General features: G+C 39.1%; 1 protein-coding gene across 1 annotated transcript; it reads left to right on the plus strand.

The window, feature by feature from the left end:
• The first annotated feature begins 10,640 nt into the window (after positions 1 to 10,640).
• Positions 10,641 to 11,877, plus strand: LOC106653851 (exosome complex component RRP4). The gene is made up of 3 exons (XM_014373444.2): positions 10,641 to 10,915; positions 10,994 to 11,234; positions 11,309 to 11,877. The coding sequence occupies exons 1-3, from the start codon at positions 10,767 to 10,769 to the stop codon at positions 11,819 to 11,821; spliced, it is 903 nt and encodes a 300-aa protein (XP_014228930.1). The 5' UTR covers positions 10,641 to 10,766; the 3' UTR covers positions 11,822 to 11,877.
• The last annotated feature ends 7,247 nt before the right edge of the window (positions 11,878 to 19,124 follow it).

Genomic DNA, 19,124 nt, shown 5'->3' on the forward strand with positions numbered 1-19,124 from the left:
TTGCCGAGGAATTTCTCGCTAACTACTGTCTGCAATACTCGTTTACAAGAGAGGTGACTCTACGATTGCGATAACTCATTGGCGACATTTTCCCTCTCCACCAACTTATTCTAACCATACGCAGTAATGTACTGCGGTATATTATATATTATATTACATTAACTATAGGTACTCGCATCGAGACCTGGCAGCAATACAATTTTGTAATTCTTCCAAATTTTCTTCCAGTTTTTTTTAGTTTCTTTTTCGCAGAATTGCAGTGACTTTTATAACATTTTCAATAATTAGGAAAGGTCAGTTAAGTTTTCATGAAAAAAAGAAGACGGAAAATGAAAAATTTTTTTCTTTTTTTCGAAATGTTTCTCATATTTTACTTAATCGTGTGATTAAGTAATTATAGATCATATCATTTTATATCATGACAGTTATACAAATACCCTTAAATCGGAGTCACAATTTTAATGAATTTCGATATTGGGGTGTTTATTCACTTTTGACATTACGATTATTACTTACAATTAACAGAGGGTGGTTTTTCCGTTTTATTTTTTTTCCGAAAAATTCATCTTTTCGAACGTTGTACCAACATTTTATCGAAAACTACTTAGCACTTTCGTAACTATGTGATAACGTAAAAACATAATAATAAAATAGCATTTCTAGCTGTGCAGAAATAAAAAAGGGCTTACATAATATAACACACAAAATTTAACATTAATTTCATATTTTACCAAAATAATATGACTTTTTCAAATGTAAAAAACGTTGATGAAAAAAATAAAAAAACATGAAAAATTAATACATCAAGCAGTCTTGATCTTGTGAGCTATACGTATTGCTATTATAAACTCGAGCTATTATCTTGATGCAGTCGAATAAACGCCTTAAATAGCGCACACGCGCCCATACACCGACCGATGAAAGATTGTCTCACCCTCTTACGACAACAAGCAAGTGAACAAGTAAGATGTCGCATAAGGAACCGGCTGTACAGCTATTTACTCCCTTTTCTTATGCGTACGGAGCGCGTTTCTCCGGAGGGGAGATCGGCACCGAGTATATATAAGTGTAAGCTTGAGTCGTACCGCAAGCGGTACCGACTTAGGACGCCAGATGTACGAGGCAGATTGTATTATAAGGTGCAAGGTGGTTTCGCTTTGCTTACAAGATCGGTGTACTGTAAAAGTATGCGGTCATACCTTCGAAGGCAAGTGCCAAGGCTCGACCGAATGAAAGAGAAAGAGAGACGGAGCCGGAGCAAGGTTACGAAAGCACATCTCAAGGTTGAATTCTTGACCTTCTTAAGTGCGACCGATATTAGGGTGCCAGTGTCAAGACATCTAATTTTTTTTTTTTGTTCCTTTTTTAATGGCCCTTTCGAGCAGTCGAATTATTAAGTACGTCAACGCGATAGTTTATTTTTCCGGCTCCGCGCGACAAAAGTCGAACTTCCGTACACATACGCGTGCGCCGCTGCATTCGGTGTCCCGAAACGATTTAATCAACGCTATGCACTAGTGCACGCGTCGTCAATCGTAACTATCAAAATCTCGTTTGACCGATCGTAGGCCAAAAGACTCATGGCTCGGTATATATAATTCATTTAAGCGGACACGCGAGCGACGACGGAAAATGCAAATGTTTCGAGGGGGGGCCTCTTCTCGTTGAATCGGCAAAAAAATTGTAGTAGTATACGCACGCGCGTACCTATGCTCATGCAGCGTATATTATAGGGCAAGCATTCGGCCAGCTGCCAATACTTGTGCATATAAGAACATGTGGCGGACAGAAAGTGCAGCGGGCTTAGGATAATGGAAATCACGATTTGAATCAATGTTCACTGCACGGAAAATAAGGCCTTATGGTCGATAAGCACGATAAATTCAAGAGAGAAAAAAGTGCGATGGAAAAAATCTTGGGCTGGAGTCGACGCGATAAATTATAGCGCGCTGCGCGTAACTCGAGTCGCAAAATGTTTGACAAATCAATGAAAAAGTATGCGCAATTATAATGGAAAAATTGTGACCATACTTTCACGAATATACGTTATAATGAATCGAGTAAATATCGAATGACGATCGCAGAAAAATCAACACTCATCGTATGACATTACGGACTGTAATTGAACAATCGTTTGATTTTTGAAATTTCGAAATCAGGAAAAAGTTCGTCTTTCAATCTTTCGATGATTTATTCATCCTTTTTAAATAAAATGATAAGCGCGCACATTGTTAATGATATAAACAAAGTAAGCATATCAACGTACGAAAAAATTGATATCGTTAAAATCATTCAGGCACTCGGCTAATATATCGAATTGCACGCGGATATATAATTTGGACAGATGCATTAAGCCAGCGGGCTCGTGTCAGCAAATCAGTCGCTGCTGGCTATGGTTAAAGCCACCCATCCACTCGACGACAAAAAAAAAGAAGGAGAAAAAAAAATAACAGCAGCAGCAGCAGCACGCGCACATTAACAGACTGGAACTGCAAAGAAAGCGAACAGATTTCTCCACATTGGATGGCGTTTATTATATACACATATACATTTTGGCTCCCCCTTGGCCAGCTCATACCTACTATATAGCGTATAGTGTACGAATGTGCGTGTGCGTTTGCTGTGCATATATATGTCGCACATGACGTGTCTAGCTACCTTATAATGCTCCGAGAAAAAGATAGAGAGGGAGAGAGAGAGAGCAAAGGGGCTCGCTCGCGTCGGCCTCGCGATTCTGCACTGCACACGTATTATAATCGCTTCTTTGCGCCTCGGCTTCGATCGAATTGTTCAGGGGGGCAGCTGTTCCTGCCGAGCTACTGGGTGTGCTTCTATGCTACGTATGTATATATACAAGCGCAAAAGGACCTTCTCTATAGACATCGAGCCGACGACGACGACGACGGGGCACACGTGCCACCTGGCCAGCAGGCAGGCATCAACATATATATAATATACAGTACATAAAAATTTTCTCCTCTGGCGTATAGTCGCGCGCGAGCCAACTCTACAGCTTCGCCCGTGTATGCGTAATTTCTTCCCCTTTGCCAAACACGCTCTCGTCACGGTGTGTATGTGCTTTACTTATATATATTGCTGTACTATATACAGACGATGCCCGAGCGCGTCTTTCTATCCCTCTAATGAATGACGCGCGCGCACGACCATACCTGTTCTTCGAGTTCTGAACTACACGTACATATAGGTAGATAGGTAGGGCTCCCTTATTTTCGACGACTTTAGCTCGCTGCGTATTACTTTGCCGAATGATTTTACAGATGCACAGATGCGGACCGCTCTGCGACGTTGCTGCTGTTGCCGTTTCGGATGTGCTGTTCTTATAAAAGCTGCTCCTCGTTACGACAATTACGCGCTGCGCGTCGATGAATCCCCCAACGCCTGCAGAGTTCCGAAAAGAGACCTGGGCGCAGCAGCAGTAGTAGTAAGCCTTAGCAATGTCAAAGACACCGTGCCGAGAATCAGCTGCTGGCCGTGGCACAGCCGCAAATATTATGAGGTATATGTATGTGGTCGCGTGTCTCGGCTCGTTCGTGTATGTTATCTATCCATAAAAGCCATTAGCCCTGGCTCTGCACAGGGTACATTATTGTATGTATGGACGCAGAGGTATTTTTTCTTCTCTCTCTCTCTCTCTTTCCATGTCTCGTATGTATTATGTCAAGGGGGAGCAGGAAACCAATGATTCAAAATCGAATATATACGAGGTCTCTCCTTTGCGGGGGTGATGTTTATTAGTAGAAGTGCGCGCCGATGGCCGATGGCTTCGCTCGAACAAAGACACGCATAAAATTGTATCCGCGTTACAGGAAAATACGACGCTATTTCCGCAAAATCAAATCGAAGTAGCAAAAAAAAGGAAGAAATCACGAGTACGGTCGATGATTTAGCGACACCTGCAGCATTTATCGCGATTTGCTTCGTGCCCCCAAATAATTACGCGCAACCAGCCGCACACGCGCGTATTCCGCATACGAACATGATGAATTTCGTTTCCTCGCCTCGAACCCCTTCGTGCACTCGTATAATATAAATTTTATATACTATATTCTCTTAATAGCTCGCCAACTTGCGTCATTAAATTTCCATAAAGCGCATTCCGCAGAAACCCTATCGAAGTGTGCGTAATGCCAATGTTGTCGGTCGAGAAGGAAAGGGGACGTGCGTAGGTGAATAGATAATTAGCATGATCTCCTCGCAGGACAGCTGCTCTCGCGTATTTTCGCGCATTACACGAAATTCAAGCAAAGACAATGTTTAAGCTGTGACACTTATCATATTTTAGGTCTGCGTTGGGTTCGTCGCTGCATCGTGGCCAGTAATAAGCCCTTATTGTTATTGTTGAATATTTTTTCAAGACCAGCTATCCACGTGTAAAAATATTATGTCTCTTTAAAAAAAAACGTCAACCACATAAAAAAACTTGACAAACCACGAGCTAATAGGTCCCTGAGATTTCGTCGTCAATGTTTATTCAAGAGTTTAGTATGATTGCAGGGTGCATCAGAAAACAAAAAGTTGCTTCGTATAGAAACTTGGAAGCGTAGAGCATCAATACCTCCTTTTGTTGCTTTAATCGCTTGCTTTTATATCTCTGCGGTAAAGATTCGTCGCTTCGCATAGATCGCATTTATTACTGTATTTATTTTTGAGTTTTGACTTATTTTTCATTCATAGACTCGATGCACAGTAATTTGTTGATCGATTAAATTACTCCTACACTGGCGTCATAACTACGCGCTATTTAGCGACGCACGCGCCAGCCACGTGGGCCCGCAAGCTTTTGATACGATTCCGCAGCACGTATATATATATCCGCATACGATTGGTAATCTATGCTAATGTCATCGCGCGCGACTCGCCGAGGGTGTCTCGACTCAGCGAGTCGCGCGATTTATATTATACATTATATCGCGCGCGTGTCCGTCGAACACACATAGCTAGATATATTATGGTATATAGTGGACGCACCAAGTGCGACGCTTACTTGACCGTATAGAGCCGCTGTCATTCAACATGTGGTCGTAGCGTATGGTGGCAGGCTTTGGGATAAGCTCCGTCGGATACAATAATTACTTAGCCGAGAGCCGAGTCTATTTTTCGATCGAATCACGATACATATTATATAGCTATATAAAGCTGGCTCTTTTTTCTCTTAAGAGCTCAGTCGTACCCGAGACCCTCGTTGTTTTTCTTTTTGCAATTTTTAATGTTCCATTCGTGAAAATTTTAAATCCTCTGCGCGGCTCAGGGCAAACAAAAGAAAGAGAGAAAGAGTACTATGGTGCCCCTTTGCCGAAAAATCCCCCTTCGGTGCGTTCGAACTCTCTTATCTTCACAATAGCTTTGAAAAAATCTCTTATATGGTGTGCAAACTACTAATCGCTCGCCGAATATATATTCCATGTACGTATACACAATGTGTCGATGTGCCGAATCATCGTCCCACTCGTGAGGCGGTATATCAGCCTCCCGATCCTCGGCCCCCCTGCGCCTACTGACGGTCTCCGCGCTTATCGAGCTTTTCGTCCATATACTTGCATCAAATTCGTGTACCAATGCGAAATATCCTTCGCCCAGCCGATGCATCGATTTTTGCTACAAAATCGTGAAAAAAAAACTACACCGCGAAATGGATCGTTGTACATTCGTAGCTGCGGGGCTTGTGCACAAAATACTTGTTAATCCGCGTGCCGGGGCGTATGTGCAGTACGTAAATATCGAGCACACACATCCGAGGAGTCCGTGACCCCTTCGAGATGCATTTGTGCGTATACGTGTGTGTGCTCCGGTGCAGGCCCTGGAGTGTCTATACACATCGACGCTCATGAATACCGAATACATGTAACGGGAATGCGGGCAACCACGAGGTTCTGCCTATACACATACGTCGCGCATGTAAATGAAGGACAATGCGCGCGCCAGTCGAGACACTTGAGCGCAAAACGCGCGCACGCGTCTCGCTCTCTTAAAGCTGCTCTGTATATGTGCGAATGGGTATATGGTACATAGAGGCAGTGTATAAAAAAGAGAGAAGTGCGTCGCGAGGATATAATACGCGCGCACAAGTGCTGGAACGTTCATTGGGATGGAATTAATTTGGTAACAAGTCGGACACTTATATCCATGCCGCTCAACATGCTACTTTATGCCGCTGGCGCAGCGACAGCAGTGCAGGCAACAGCAGCCAGAGCCCGGCTTTTATGTATACGCTTTTTCTTCGATGAATTTGCGAGCGTATTTGGTACGATCCGATGTATGCGTGCGCCCGTGTCCGACCGAATGAATACATGATCGACATTTATATTGCAGCTTATATGCGCTGTATACAAGAAAAACTACACCCTCGCCGGATTATGAGCGAGCTAGAGAGAACGCGCGAAGAAAGGCCACATGTTCCACTGTACTCTTTCCAATCGTTCCAATCGTTCATTTTAAGATGACGCGTGTGCGACGAGCTACACTTGTGTTTCAATTATTCGAGACTGATTCGATCACTGTCGTGTCCCTGTCAAATGATCTGTTCTGTGTCAGCGATCATTTTTTTACGATTTGAGAATGACTGCGTCGAAATACGAGCGTGCCTCGGGTTTAATTAGAATGTATCATACATGGGTCTGTCTTCTGTAGAAATTTTCGTGGCTCTTTAATCCCAAGTGCAATGAACGTGACCGATACGAGAGTCGCTCGATCATTGTTTCGGGTCATCCAAGCAAGATAATCGTACAAATACCGCATATTCAGATATGCTATGCACAGTAAGAAACCGCAAGCGCGTCGACGCCGACGAAGAATCATGCCAGATCGAGGGTGTGGTGCCTACAAGCACGATCCGTACATAGGCAAATCTACATTATACAGAGCCGAGCTATCTCTGCGGGTGATCTCGGAGAAAAAAAAGAGAGAAGCTAGGCTCGATCGAGCATGGTTCGGAATGAATGCCCACCCATCTGTCGACGCAAGCACAGACATATTTACTGCGCGAGTACTCGTGCAGACTTCGTACCAGGAAAGATCGGCATTGCTACACAATTGAGAGATTTCAAGACAAATTAGCCATACAGTCGACGCCCAACTTTTTGACCTTTATTGTGCACGCCTCGAGCTTCTGTGGTTTTACGTAGTGCGCCGCGCTTATATGTATACAAAACCTTTGATATTCTAAACTATGTTTCCTTGTCCGAGTTTGATTAGTTTTTGGTATGAAAACTTTTCCATTTTGTTCCATACATACGTCTTATGCCATATTTTCACGATATGTATTATTCTGTACATAAAGCTTTATAACGTCGAACTTTATGCCCGGCTGCAAGCGCGCGAATGTGAGATATTTTGGAGTTTTCAACTCGTTCTGAACGCATTAATTGTTTTCGCGGCAGCAAAAGATATTCATTATTTCCGCAAAAGGTCAAACGAAAAAGAACGCACCGTAAAATTGAAAGCGCCAGCTCACTACATGCGCAGCTCATTTTTTAAATATACTTTTCCCGACGCGAGGAGCAGAAAAAAAGTGAGCTACAAAGTGAGATATCAAAATTGATGCATTTATTATACCCGACTAGCTATCTGATACTCCTCTTTCTCTTCGCACTCTTTTTTTCTTGCTCTTTCACTTTTATGTGACGTATTGATTTATAATGCACCACTCATTATATTCGAAACAGTATCTTATTATAGAATTTTATCAACTACGATCTTAATGAAAATATTTACTGTATAATACATTTTTATTTCAGTTATTAAGAAAAAAGAAATGATTTTTATTGCATGAATTATACTAATGAGCAATAAAAAATTTCTTGAAAAATTATCGTATGAGAATAATTTTAATAGGTATTTGCATTTGCTGTACTTGATTAATGTTACAAAAAGTGTTATTGGATAAAAATAGCTAATAAGTTTCTTAAAATTTTTCTAATCGATTTGCTTAAAATGCAATCAATCTAAAATTCATTCAATAAAGAGTTTATGAATTCAAAAAAAATAGTGGTTTTGGTATATAATTGTTTTACATACATGGTAATTAAAAATCATCTCAAAATATCTAATCGATAGTTTTTTGATTGTTTTTATTTCTCATTACTTTCAAGTTGGAATAATAAAACTGAATGGGAATCACTCACGTATTCATGGGCGCTTTGGGCCCTTACACAAATAGCTCCTCTCGCACATACGAGTGTCCCATATACAGTGTTGCGAGGGTACTCCGACTCCAGTAGCTATATTTTAATTTACCCGCAGGTATGCCTCGTGAATCATAATTGCCGTATCAACGCGACCGGTGCGTTTACGAGCCCGACGAGGAGAAAAGGATTCGACGTACTTTCATGGCTATATACGAGATACATTAGCATCGATTTTATCGAGCCGAGGATCGTAAATGTGTATAAGTGGCAAAGTAAAGGCCACAGGCGCACATTTTTATGGGGGCAATCGTTGAAAATCGATTTTACAAGACATTCAAGCGCACCTATACACGTACAAAAGGTCGGGTAAACTCGGCTCTCTATTATACATCTGAAAGAATTTCTGCTGACTCGAGTCAAGAGTGCCCATATAATCGTCCGCTGACGATGTATACGTGTATGTACATGCCTCTTTGAGAACAGATGCGGGTTTTCAAAATCTGGCATACAGAGTAGCTGGTGAAGTTTTATAAGCCTAAACGTACGGGCTAATTAGGCTGAAATGTGGCATTTTTCGGCATAAAACGGAAAATTTTTCATTATATCGTTGTTTGTGTCAGTGAGCCTATAAATGAGCATTAAATAACTCGAAAGAACGAACAACGACACGAAGATTTGATTAACCAGAACACAGGTTGGTACAAAGAAAAGTCTCATAAAAATGATACTGTCTCTTAGGAGTTTTCATGAATTTTAATGAACCTCATATCTTTTACAGAGTCGTGATAAATTACTGTGCACAGTCTAAACACTACTTTTTTTCTCCTTTTGTAAGTCCTAATCGAGTTATTAAGAAGTGAAACATGACTCATCGTTCTGAAAATTAAGCAGAGGAAAGACTGCTTCTAATTATTTTTTCGTTTTCATGGGGTCTTGCCAACCACCACCTCGTGATTCTCTCATTATCAGATGTAAGCCTCACCAAAATTAACACGTCTGTTTTACTGGACTAAAAAAATACTCATGCTAAACAATTGTATTGTTGTACGTAAGGCCTTTGAGTAATACATTTTTATTTTACTTGTACACGGGGATAGATTAATATACAAGACACGAATTTAATAGCCCAGTGTACGATCAGCTCGCTGGAAGCGTCCGATACACAATATCTGTAACGAGGTATTGCATATGAAAATAGCAAATTATTGATTTTGACGTGTGCGTACGCGCGAGCCCCGGCCCCCGAGTATACACACGGGCTTCGATACATTCGCGTGATTCGCTCGAATATCGCATTTGTCGTTGCACAAATTGCGATCCATACCGATCGTAAACCTATTTTATTTAAATCCCGCGGCAGAGAGAGAGAAGTCTATATCGCCCGCAGAGTCGTACTGTGTGTTGTCCGCTGCATTATTATTACCTCAGACGCGCGTGTATACTTAGGTACGCGTGTGTGTATGCGATATACGTGTAGCAGCGGCATTAGTATTTATACATATGTAGTTGGATACTACAACTGCGATGTATGTACCGAAAATATATCGACATTTCTCGAGATTCTCTTAATTAAAATACATTCTTAGCTCATTCTATACACGACTGCATTTGACACTTGACTCGCGACAAGCTCATTTAAAATGCATAAGCGCCGAAGTTGCTATATGAGAGCTGATGTCAACTGATATTTTTTTGTAAAGATTTTCAACTCGACGAAGAGATATTAAATTGTTGAATATTTTATGCGTTTAATGAAACTATTTTGTTCGATCGTGATAATTTTCGTGGATAAATTTGAAAATTACAGGCTCTAATAAAATTAGGTTGATTTTAAACCAATTACCGGGAAGGCATGCCTCATTATAATTGTACACTCTTATTTGTAGGCACAAAAAAAGTGTTAAATAATTAAACCAAATAATTCTATAATTAAATGAAAATATATTATATCTAGTGGATAGACGATACATACCGTCAATTGGTTTTTAAATAAAACAGTAAGATAAATCATTTTTACATACCTTTGTGTCTCATTGAAAGTAGATAAAAATGTTTATAGAATCAACAAGCAGGACACTTTATAACTAAACTTTATGATTGAATTACACACACAAAAAAGGCATACTTGGATTTATTGGCTCGATTTCCCTCAGAAAATCGACTCTTCTGAATTTATTAAATTTTAACAAAAGAAAAAATCCCTCAAAACAAGTATATTCTTCGTCTTTTGGATCATTAAAATTCTTTTTAAACAAATGATGGAAAAATAACTTTCCTTTAGAATAAGAGGCATTATTCTTCTAAATTTTCTTGCAACATTTTTTGGTTATGTTTATTTTTAACAAATATATGCGATAAAATTTTATACAAATAATAAATCTTGAGAATTACTCATTGATTTATTAAGAGACACCAAAAATGTAGGTAACACAAAAATTATTCGAATATAAGCGCACCCTAAATATTCTCCGTACAGCATGAGTCACGACCGGCGTAAAATGACTGTACACCGTGGCGGCGTAAGACTATAGTATGTTGTTTTGGTTACGTTCTCGTATACACGTGTTTTTGTATACATTTCATTTTCGCCTTTTAACAAAATCCCTGCATAATTGACAAACAATGAGTTATACAGAGGAAAATGGCGAAAGTAAAATTTTGGTGCGATTAGCCAATAATCGAATTGATCATACGTTGCCTGTACAGCAAGATCCTCGCACAGCATTTTATACTCCTGGAGAGGAGATATCAACTCAGCCAGATTTTTTGAGGTAGTTATATTTATGATTTTGAATGACAATCAATGATGACTGATGGGAAATTTTTAACAATTTGCAATTATATTAAAGAGGTCATGGAACCTATATGGATACACAGCAAGTTTTACGAGCATCAGTTGCTGGCAACCTTGAACGAGTGAACAAATTGATATCTGTTAGACCTTATAAAACACGCTATCAAGGAGAAATTGGAGATGTTGTTATTGGTCGTATAACAGAAGTTCAACAAAAAAGATGGAAAGTTGATACCAATGCAAAACTTGACTCAGCTTTATTACTTTCTAGTGTTAATTTACCTGGAGGAGAATTGGTAAATTTATTTATCCTATGAAAATGAATTGAAATTTATAACATTATACTTATGAGTAAATATTGTTATTGTAGAGGAGAAGATCTGCTGAAGATGAGCAAGCTATGAGGCGCTATTTGCAAGAAGGTGATGTTGTGTGCGCAGAGGTCCAGAGTATATTTGCAGATGGCTCTTTGTCATTGCATACAAGAGTATTAAAATATGGAAAATTATCACAAGGTATCATGATGAAGTTATCACCGTCTATGATCAAAAGACAAAAACAACACTTTCACAATCTAGCTAATGGGGCAGTGTTGATATTGGGCAATAATGGTAATGTATGGATTGGAGCTAGTCAGTCAGGTCAAGATTCTTCGCAAGGAGGGTTTACTCAGGATTATTCAAGAATTGACCAAGAAAACCGTGAAGTTTGTGCAAGATTGCAAAATTGTATACGTTGCCTTGTTAAAAGCAACATACTTTTATCAGATACATCGGTTACTTATGCTTATGAAGAGTCAATGAAGTATGAAATAAAAGAACTCATACAAGATGAAGTTCAATTTAATGTTGCTTTGCTGACACATCAGCGGCTGGTTGCATAAAAATTTATGAATAATTTTTATCAGTCAAATAAAGTTAAGCAATCTGTCACAGTTAATGATTTCCTTAATAATTGTAATTCATTGTAAATAATAATAATATATATCAAACTTTATTTTTGTAAAACAAAATAATATTCAATTGTCCTCCTCATCATAACAAAAATAAAAATATTCCGAAAAAAAAGTGGCGTGAAAAACAAGTCGGTCGCGGAAGCGCAATAACATCTTCATTAATTTACGTTTTTTCATTATATTTTCATTTCATTCGTGAGACAAGTGCCTTCTTTATACGCGTTCTATTGCTTCTCAAAAATATCATGAGCTCTCCTCTGTAGTGAAAAAATTGAGATATGCTCGAGAAAAATGAAGCAAACAAGAGATTCTATTGTTGTTTTTTTTTTTTTTTTAAATTTTCCGCCTAACTTTCGATTTTCATGGTGTACGGTGAATGTGCCTACGCCTTACACATGATACACGTTTATAAAAGCACATGAGAGTACCATAATGAGACCTGAACAGGGTTCTAATTTCATACAGTAGCATTAGATTCACTTTATGACTGGTATATCTATCTCATCAATAAAATTTTCCAGTATCCTATTTTCTGTGCATTCATAATATGAAACTACTTATCTACCTCTCTTATTCTGTGAGCTCAGGGTCCAGAGCCCGTTAACTTCATATTTCAATAAGAAAAACACAAAATCTCTTTTTACCATAAAAAATCAAATTTTTACATCGCCTCGCCGTAAAAGAAACATTAAAACGTTTCAAACAGACTCTTACCCCGTTTACAAGTTTTGAAACTTTGCTTCATTCGGTCATTGAATAAAATCATATAACATAATCAAAGATTTAAAAAAAAAATTAAATCATTAAGAAATGAATCAAAATTATACAAATCCAAGTCGGATGAAAGTAGCACTACATAGTGCATCGTATAGTGCGCCGATCGTACTTCGCATCTCTCGCGCTGCTGCGCAGGTTCATAGAGTGGGTGTACACAATTTGACTACAATTAAGTATGCTACTCCGAAATTATACTTTCTAATCGTAACATTATTCCATATATAGCTACATAGCTACACATCTCGTGCTGCATGGGTCAACTTTGTATCTTTGAAGAGCATCTGTGGTCAGTGTTCATTATAACTCCATTGCGTGAACATCAAAAAGAATCCATAGACCGTAGCCCGTAATTTTAAAGAAAAAAGTTATATTATTTTGAATTATTAGTGATTGTGTGTTGTGTGTGAACGATATAGACATGTCGTCCAGCGACGAATCCGTTGATAGTAGCGGCGAAATTATTGCGGACTATGATTTAAAATACGTGAATCGTCTGTACGAATTAAGATTGAAGAGCTTAACAAAAAAAGTGAATTACGAGAACGAAGAGGAGCGTATTGAATTTCTTCGTCATCTCTATCCTTTAATCAGTGATTGGAAGGAACGACTTCCAAATCTACGAGACCATTTTCAGCCCGAAGAAATTGAAACTCTTCTCACTGATTCCTTAAAATACATTTGTAATAAATGTAGACATAAAAAAGGACGATTCGTCGATTTTGTCGTACGCACCGGCTACATAGACGATCAGCCCAAAGTCGACGAGGACGGCAAACCATTGCTGCGTCGAAGCACACCAGTACATTATGCGGCTGAACTCGTAGGTGACATTCGCGGTGTCGTGGGCGTCGTCGAAAATCTTTTTAAAATTTTTGATAAGTTTGACGCAAATTACATCGACGAATCTGGTTTGTCACATTTCCATGTGGCCTGCCAATATGGCCGTTATCACATCGTCGAGCGATTTCTCGACCTCGGGCAGGATCCTAATTGCATCTGGAGAAGTACAGGCGATACTCCGCTACACGTGGCTCTGGGCAAGGGCTGCAAAGAAGTGGCCGAACTGTTGCTGAGACGAGGCGCCGATCCTACTCTGCTCAATCGCGAGCGAGCGTCTATTCTGCACAATATTTGCAAAAGCTTCGGCGATCGTGACAATTTTTTGCATAGTTTATTCGTGACCTGCAGGCAAAGACGTCAGTCGTTGCCGATCGATGCCAAGAACGAAGAAGGTAACACAGCGCTAAACCTGGCTCTTTATTTTAAAAAAAGACAAATGGTTGAATTGCTGTTGGACAGAGGTGCCAATCCTAATTTGGCCAATAAGAAGGGGCATGCAGCTCTGCACTTTGCTTGCAATAGAGGCGCATTTTATACCGATGACATAGCGAGTATGTTATTCGAGCTCAGCGAAGAAAATTATAAGCCGTTGCAGATCGACGCGGCGGACAAGAACGGTAATACACCATTGCACATTGCTCTCGAAGAGGACAACAAGGAGGTGGCTGAATTTTTGTTGAGAAGAGGAGCCGATTTCAATTTTGCCAACGTGGATGGAATGACGCCTCTGCATATTATTTGCAAGAGACAACGCAAAGATGATTTACTGAAGTTTTTCTTCGAGATCGTTGACAAAAAGGGTGGAGTGGTGCTAATCGATGCCCGAGACAAATCGGGTAACACACCGCTACACTATGCCGTGTTATCGGGTATCAAGGAGACGGTTGAAACGCTGCTAAATAGAAATGCGGACCCGAATTCGACCAACAACGAGGGCTCGACACCTTTGCACGTCATTTGCAATTGTGACCACGACGTTGACTTGCTGAAGATGTTCCTCAAAGTCAACGACGATAGAGCACAGCTGGTGGTGCTCGACCTAGTTGACAAGCTTGGCCTGACACCGCTGCAATCGGCTGTGGCAAGTCTGCTGCCGGATGTGGTCGACGTGCTCTTAGAACGGGTCGTCGATCTGTCAAAATTCGTCTTCCCCGATCAGAGTCAATTCGAGGAGAGAATGAAGCTTTGGTCGAAGGACTGTATCCTTTATACTTTTAAATTGAGACAAGCTTCTCGCCTTCTACTGATCGTCGAACGTCTCGAGTCATCGAAAAAAGGATTCAAATTGAACCAACACAGCTCTCTCACGATCATGCAAGTTCTCGATCGACAGATCGACAGATTTGACATCAACAGATTTGACAAATCGGTGGCTGGCTCCAAGAAGTTCGCGAGAGAAGCGAAAAAGATAATGATAAGAGACAACGATCCAAACCTGTCGCTCTACGATCTGGTTCGGCTGTCACCCAAAGAGGCGGCAAAACTAGTCACGTATTCGGACTATTTCAAGTTTGCGCACTCGGGAAAATTGATTCAACTTCCCAAAAGGTTTATTACTCCTTGTGCCGCGCATCTGTGCGAGAAAATTGCGGGTGGGTTTTTCTGGCGCTGGACAATTGAACTTTTTCAACCGGCTATCGATAATTGGGTGCTGTAAAATGACCATGAAGAAGATGATGAACCAAGAATTTATACATTTTTGTTGAAATATTTTTTAATGTCTGGTTTTGTTGAATGTTTTATAATAAATAAATAATAAATAAATAAATAAATAATAAATAAATAATAAATAAATTTATAAAATGATTTTCGTTTTTCTTATTGATAATCACATGATATTATTCGAAATAAAAGATCACACTTTGTATACCTTCAATACGATGTAACCTCATCGAGGTCAGTTATTATTCTAGTACGAATCAAAAATATAAATATTAACAAAAAATTACACTCTTACGCAATTGTAACTGTATAAATACTCAAAAAAAAAAATATTTTAGCTAATTGCTATAAAATACTATTACAAAGCTCTTGGATGGACTTCTCACAGACACGCGTTTTACATGCATCTAACATACATAAATATCCAAGAACAGAATTAGCTTCGCAGGCTAATACGATGAAGCTCGCCTATAATGTGTGCCGATTAGAGCTTCGTCGAAGAACAATCGAAATATCGCCGCAAAAGCCGATCGCGATTATTCGATCCAGCCTCGAAACACCCGAAACAGCAGCGACTTTTCGTATATATACTTCGTATTTTATAGCTATCGTGGCGCGTGCCGCCGACGTTTTGGTAAAAGTTAACACGGAGGCCTATATTATATAGCCCGATCGAAGGGAGGAAGCGCCCTGCCGCAATTCTTCCGGCTTTCGTAGGTTTATGCGCCGTGCCATGGATAAAAGAGAAAGAAAGAGAGAAAGAGAGAGGCTGCACTGGACTCGGGCAGCTGCAGTCCCGGTAGCCTTAGTAGTGCCGTTATATACCTATATACCTACGCGCATCATACGCATGCATTATGAATAATGTGAGTGCGAAATTGGCTTCCTTAAAAGATGTATCAACTCGTCGTACAAAGCCTTTTCACCTTAAGCACGCTTGCATTTTTGAATTAACTAATTTTTAAAATCTTCTGTACGTAATACATACATGTGTGTAGCTAGTGCGCATACACTCGATGAATGTGGAAACTTGATAGTTGTCGATTTCACGCCTAGGGAAGCTACAAACTTGGGCTGGTTTGTTTTTTTGTTTATTTTTTCGCAAAACATTCGAAGAAAAATACCTCATTTCTTTCTTCTACACAATCAAAACTAAGTCCGCATTAATTTCCCTTTAAATGTTGCTCCGATGATGTAATTAGTTTACGAGAACGACATTAAAGAATCATCGACGCACTTGTTGCCTTCTTTGTATTTTTAAAGACTTCCGAACAGTTTCTTGCTGGTGAAAACAAAACCACATCCTTATCGTGAAAATCGAGATAAAAAAAAACTCAGTAAAAGTGACCGGTCATTTTTTTAGTAAAATTGAATCATAATTTGTAAATCATCGCGAACGCATTCTTTCAACGCAACCTTTTGTAAATGTGTAAGGGCAGCATGATATGAGATGCATCGTCATGTGCCGAACAGATTGCTATCGACCGCGTGCTCGACAAGGACTCTCCAAGTGCGAGCGCTTACACTTACGTATAGCGTACTATACATGTCGCACAATAGCCCGAACGAGTATCCGGCAGCGCCCATATGCACCGGCCGTGCAGGAAAAAAATGCGCATGTAAGAAGAGTATATACAACGCTGTGCAGGCCGGCGACGTCTCGCGCGCCACCGTAACAATCACTCCGATCGACGATCACGGATTTATGATACGTCGCGTCTTATTCGGCTATGGGAAATTTTTCAGCCCTTACGCAGACTGATGTGTCGTAGCAGCTCTGTACATATACGCGTTACAATACCGATACGAGCGTTGGAGTTGCGTTGCGCTGTACTCGTCCAAAGGATCGTGAGAATTTTAATTGCGGTCTTACGAGTGATCTATTTTTTATTTCTATTGTACGCTTATAAAATAAGGATGAAGCAAAGAGTGTAGTGAGTATATTCAGTAGGGTGGAACGAAAAAACACTTGTGACGCCGATCGCTTTGTAATACTATTTTATTGAAAGTTTAAGATAAAAAAAGGGAAAAGCCGCGAGCTGGGCGCGAACAAATGATGTCTTCAGGTGGCGCATGAAGCCTGAAGTTTGAAATTCGTAAAAACAATATCTTTATGCTTCAGTATGAAATCGTTGCCAAATTTCTCTGCACTGGATTGACCGATTGGGCTGAAAGTTTCAGGGCTTGTTTTACATGTTGAAAGGAGTTTCTCTGTAAAATTTTAGCCCTCTAGGTGCCTTAGAAGCAAAGATATAGTCATAGGAAGGTTGAAAAATTACGTTACATTAATTTTTTTTTTTGTTCTTTTTCTATCTTCGCGCAGCTGTACGTTGCGTAATTTTGCTGCTATTAAGACGAACGAGTAACGAATTTCTTCGTTTTTTAAAGGCCTTTTCAACCGTATAAATTTGTATGGTGTTTTTTAAATTTTTACTGAAGTTACAGTATAAAACGTCCAACATTTTGTGTCGCGCTCGAAACTACATTTGTTATTTTTTTTTCTGTTTCTTAAAAGTTACACATTCTAGACAAACTTGAACCCCAATGATAGTTATATGGTCTTAAAGAGCATAAAATTACCTCTAATTTGGTGTATGTAAAAAGTTTTTAAGTCCTCTAGAACCGAAGATACAGCTGTTTGAAGTTTTACTGAAAATTTAAGATTCGATTGTGTGATGATCATACCATATCTAGCCTATGGTAGATTCACAGATTCAGTACTTTAATTTTTGGTAAAACTTCAAACAGCTGTATCTTCGGTTTTAGAGGACTTAGAAACTTTTTACATACACCAAATTAAAGGTAAGTTTATGCTCTTTAAGACCGTATAACTATCATTGGTTTTTAAGTTTGTCTCGAATGTGTAACTTTTAAGAAACAGAAAAAAAAAACAAATGTAGTTTCGAGCGCGACACAAAATGTTGGACGTTTTATACTGTAACTTTAGTAAAAATTTTAAAAACACCATACAAATTTATACGGTTGAAAAGGCCTTTAAAAGACGAAGAAATTCGTTACTCGTTCGTCTTAATAGCAACAAAATTACGCAACGTACAGCTGCGCGAAGATAAAAAAAGAACAAAAAAAAAATTAATGTAACGTAATTTTTCAACCTTCCTATGACTATATCTTTGCTTCTAAGGCACCTAGAGGGCTAAAATTTTACAGAGAAACTCCTTTCAACGTGTAAAACAAGCCCTGAAACTTTCAACCCAATCGGTCAATCCAGTGCAGAGAAATTTGGCAACGATTTCATACTGAAGCATAAAGATATTGTTTTTACGAATTTCAAACTTCAGGCTTCATGCGCCACCTGAAGACATCATTTGTTCGCGCCCAGCTCGCGGCTTTTCCCTTTTTTCATCTTAAACTTTCAATAAAATACTATTACAAAGCGATCGGCGTCACAAGTGTTTTTCCGTTCCGCCCTAATATTCAGGTAACAGATTACGAAAAACATTGAACTCTATTGCTTTTCGATAAAGATGTCAAGCTATAACCCGGCTTGTTAATGGAGTCATCAAAAATGTAGTATTATATTGCGACGTGAAAATGAACAAAAATTCAATAATTGTATTTTTGCACGTACTTATTTGTTATCATTATTTTCTTAAACTGTTTATTTATAATTTTTTACGTTACATTCGTGTATTGTAAACCTCGTTCTAGAGTATACTTTGCACATAGAGTGCAATTTATTTATCAAAAAAAAAAACAAAGCTAACAATCTTATATCATTAGGACTTTACTTGAAAAAAGAGCATGTAATTTTGAATGAATCCCTCAGACAAGGATTTTTAAAATTTTATTGCCTGGGATAAAATATTTTATCATAAAAATAGTTCATTTAAGAGAGATTAATTTTATACTTATCCCATATAATCTTTACGTAAACTTTTTATAAAAATAGTTATGCTGTAACGTGATAATTAACTTTTTCCGAACGTATTAG

Source organism: Trichogramma pretiosum, unplaced genomic scaffold (assembly GCF_000599845.2).
Source record: "Trichogramma pretiosum strain Unisexual culture from Peru unplaced genomic scaffold, Tpre_2.0 scaffold11, whole genome shotgun sequence".
Taxonomy (NCBI): domain Eukaryota; kingdom Metazoa; phylum Arthropoda; class Insecta; order Hymenoptera; family Trichogrammatidae; genus Trichogramma; species Trichogramma pretiosum.

Excerpts from the sequence above, each read along its gene's own strand:
- LOC106653851 (XM_014373444.2), top strand. The coding sequence starts at position 10,767 with ATGAGTTATACAGAGGAAAATGGCGAAAGTAAAATTTTGGTGCGATTA. Across the intron at positions 10,916-10,993 it reads ACTCAGCCAGATTTTTTGAG|AGGTCATGGAACCTATATGG; the intron begins GTAGTTATATTT and ends ATTATATTAAAG. Across the intron at positions 11,235-11,308 it reads ATTTACCTGGAGGAGAATTG|AGGAGAAGATCTGCTGAAGA; the intron begins GTAAATTTATTT and ends TTGTTATTGTAG.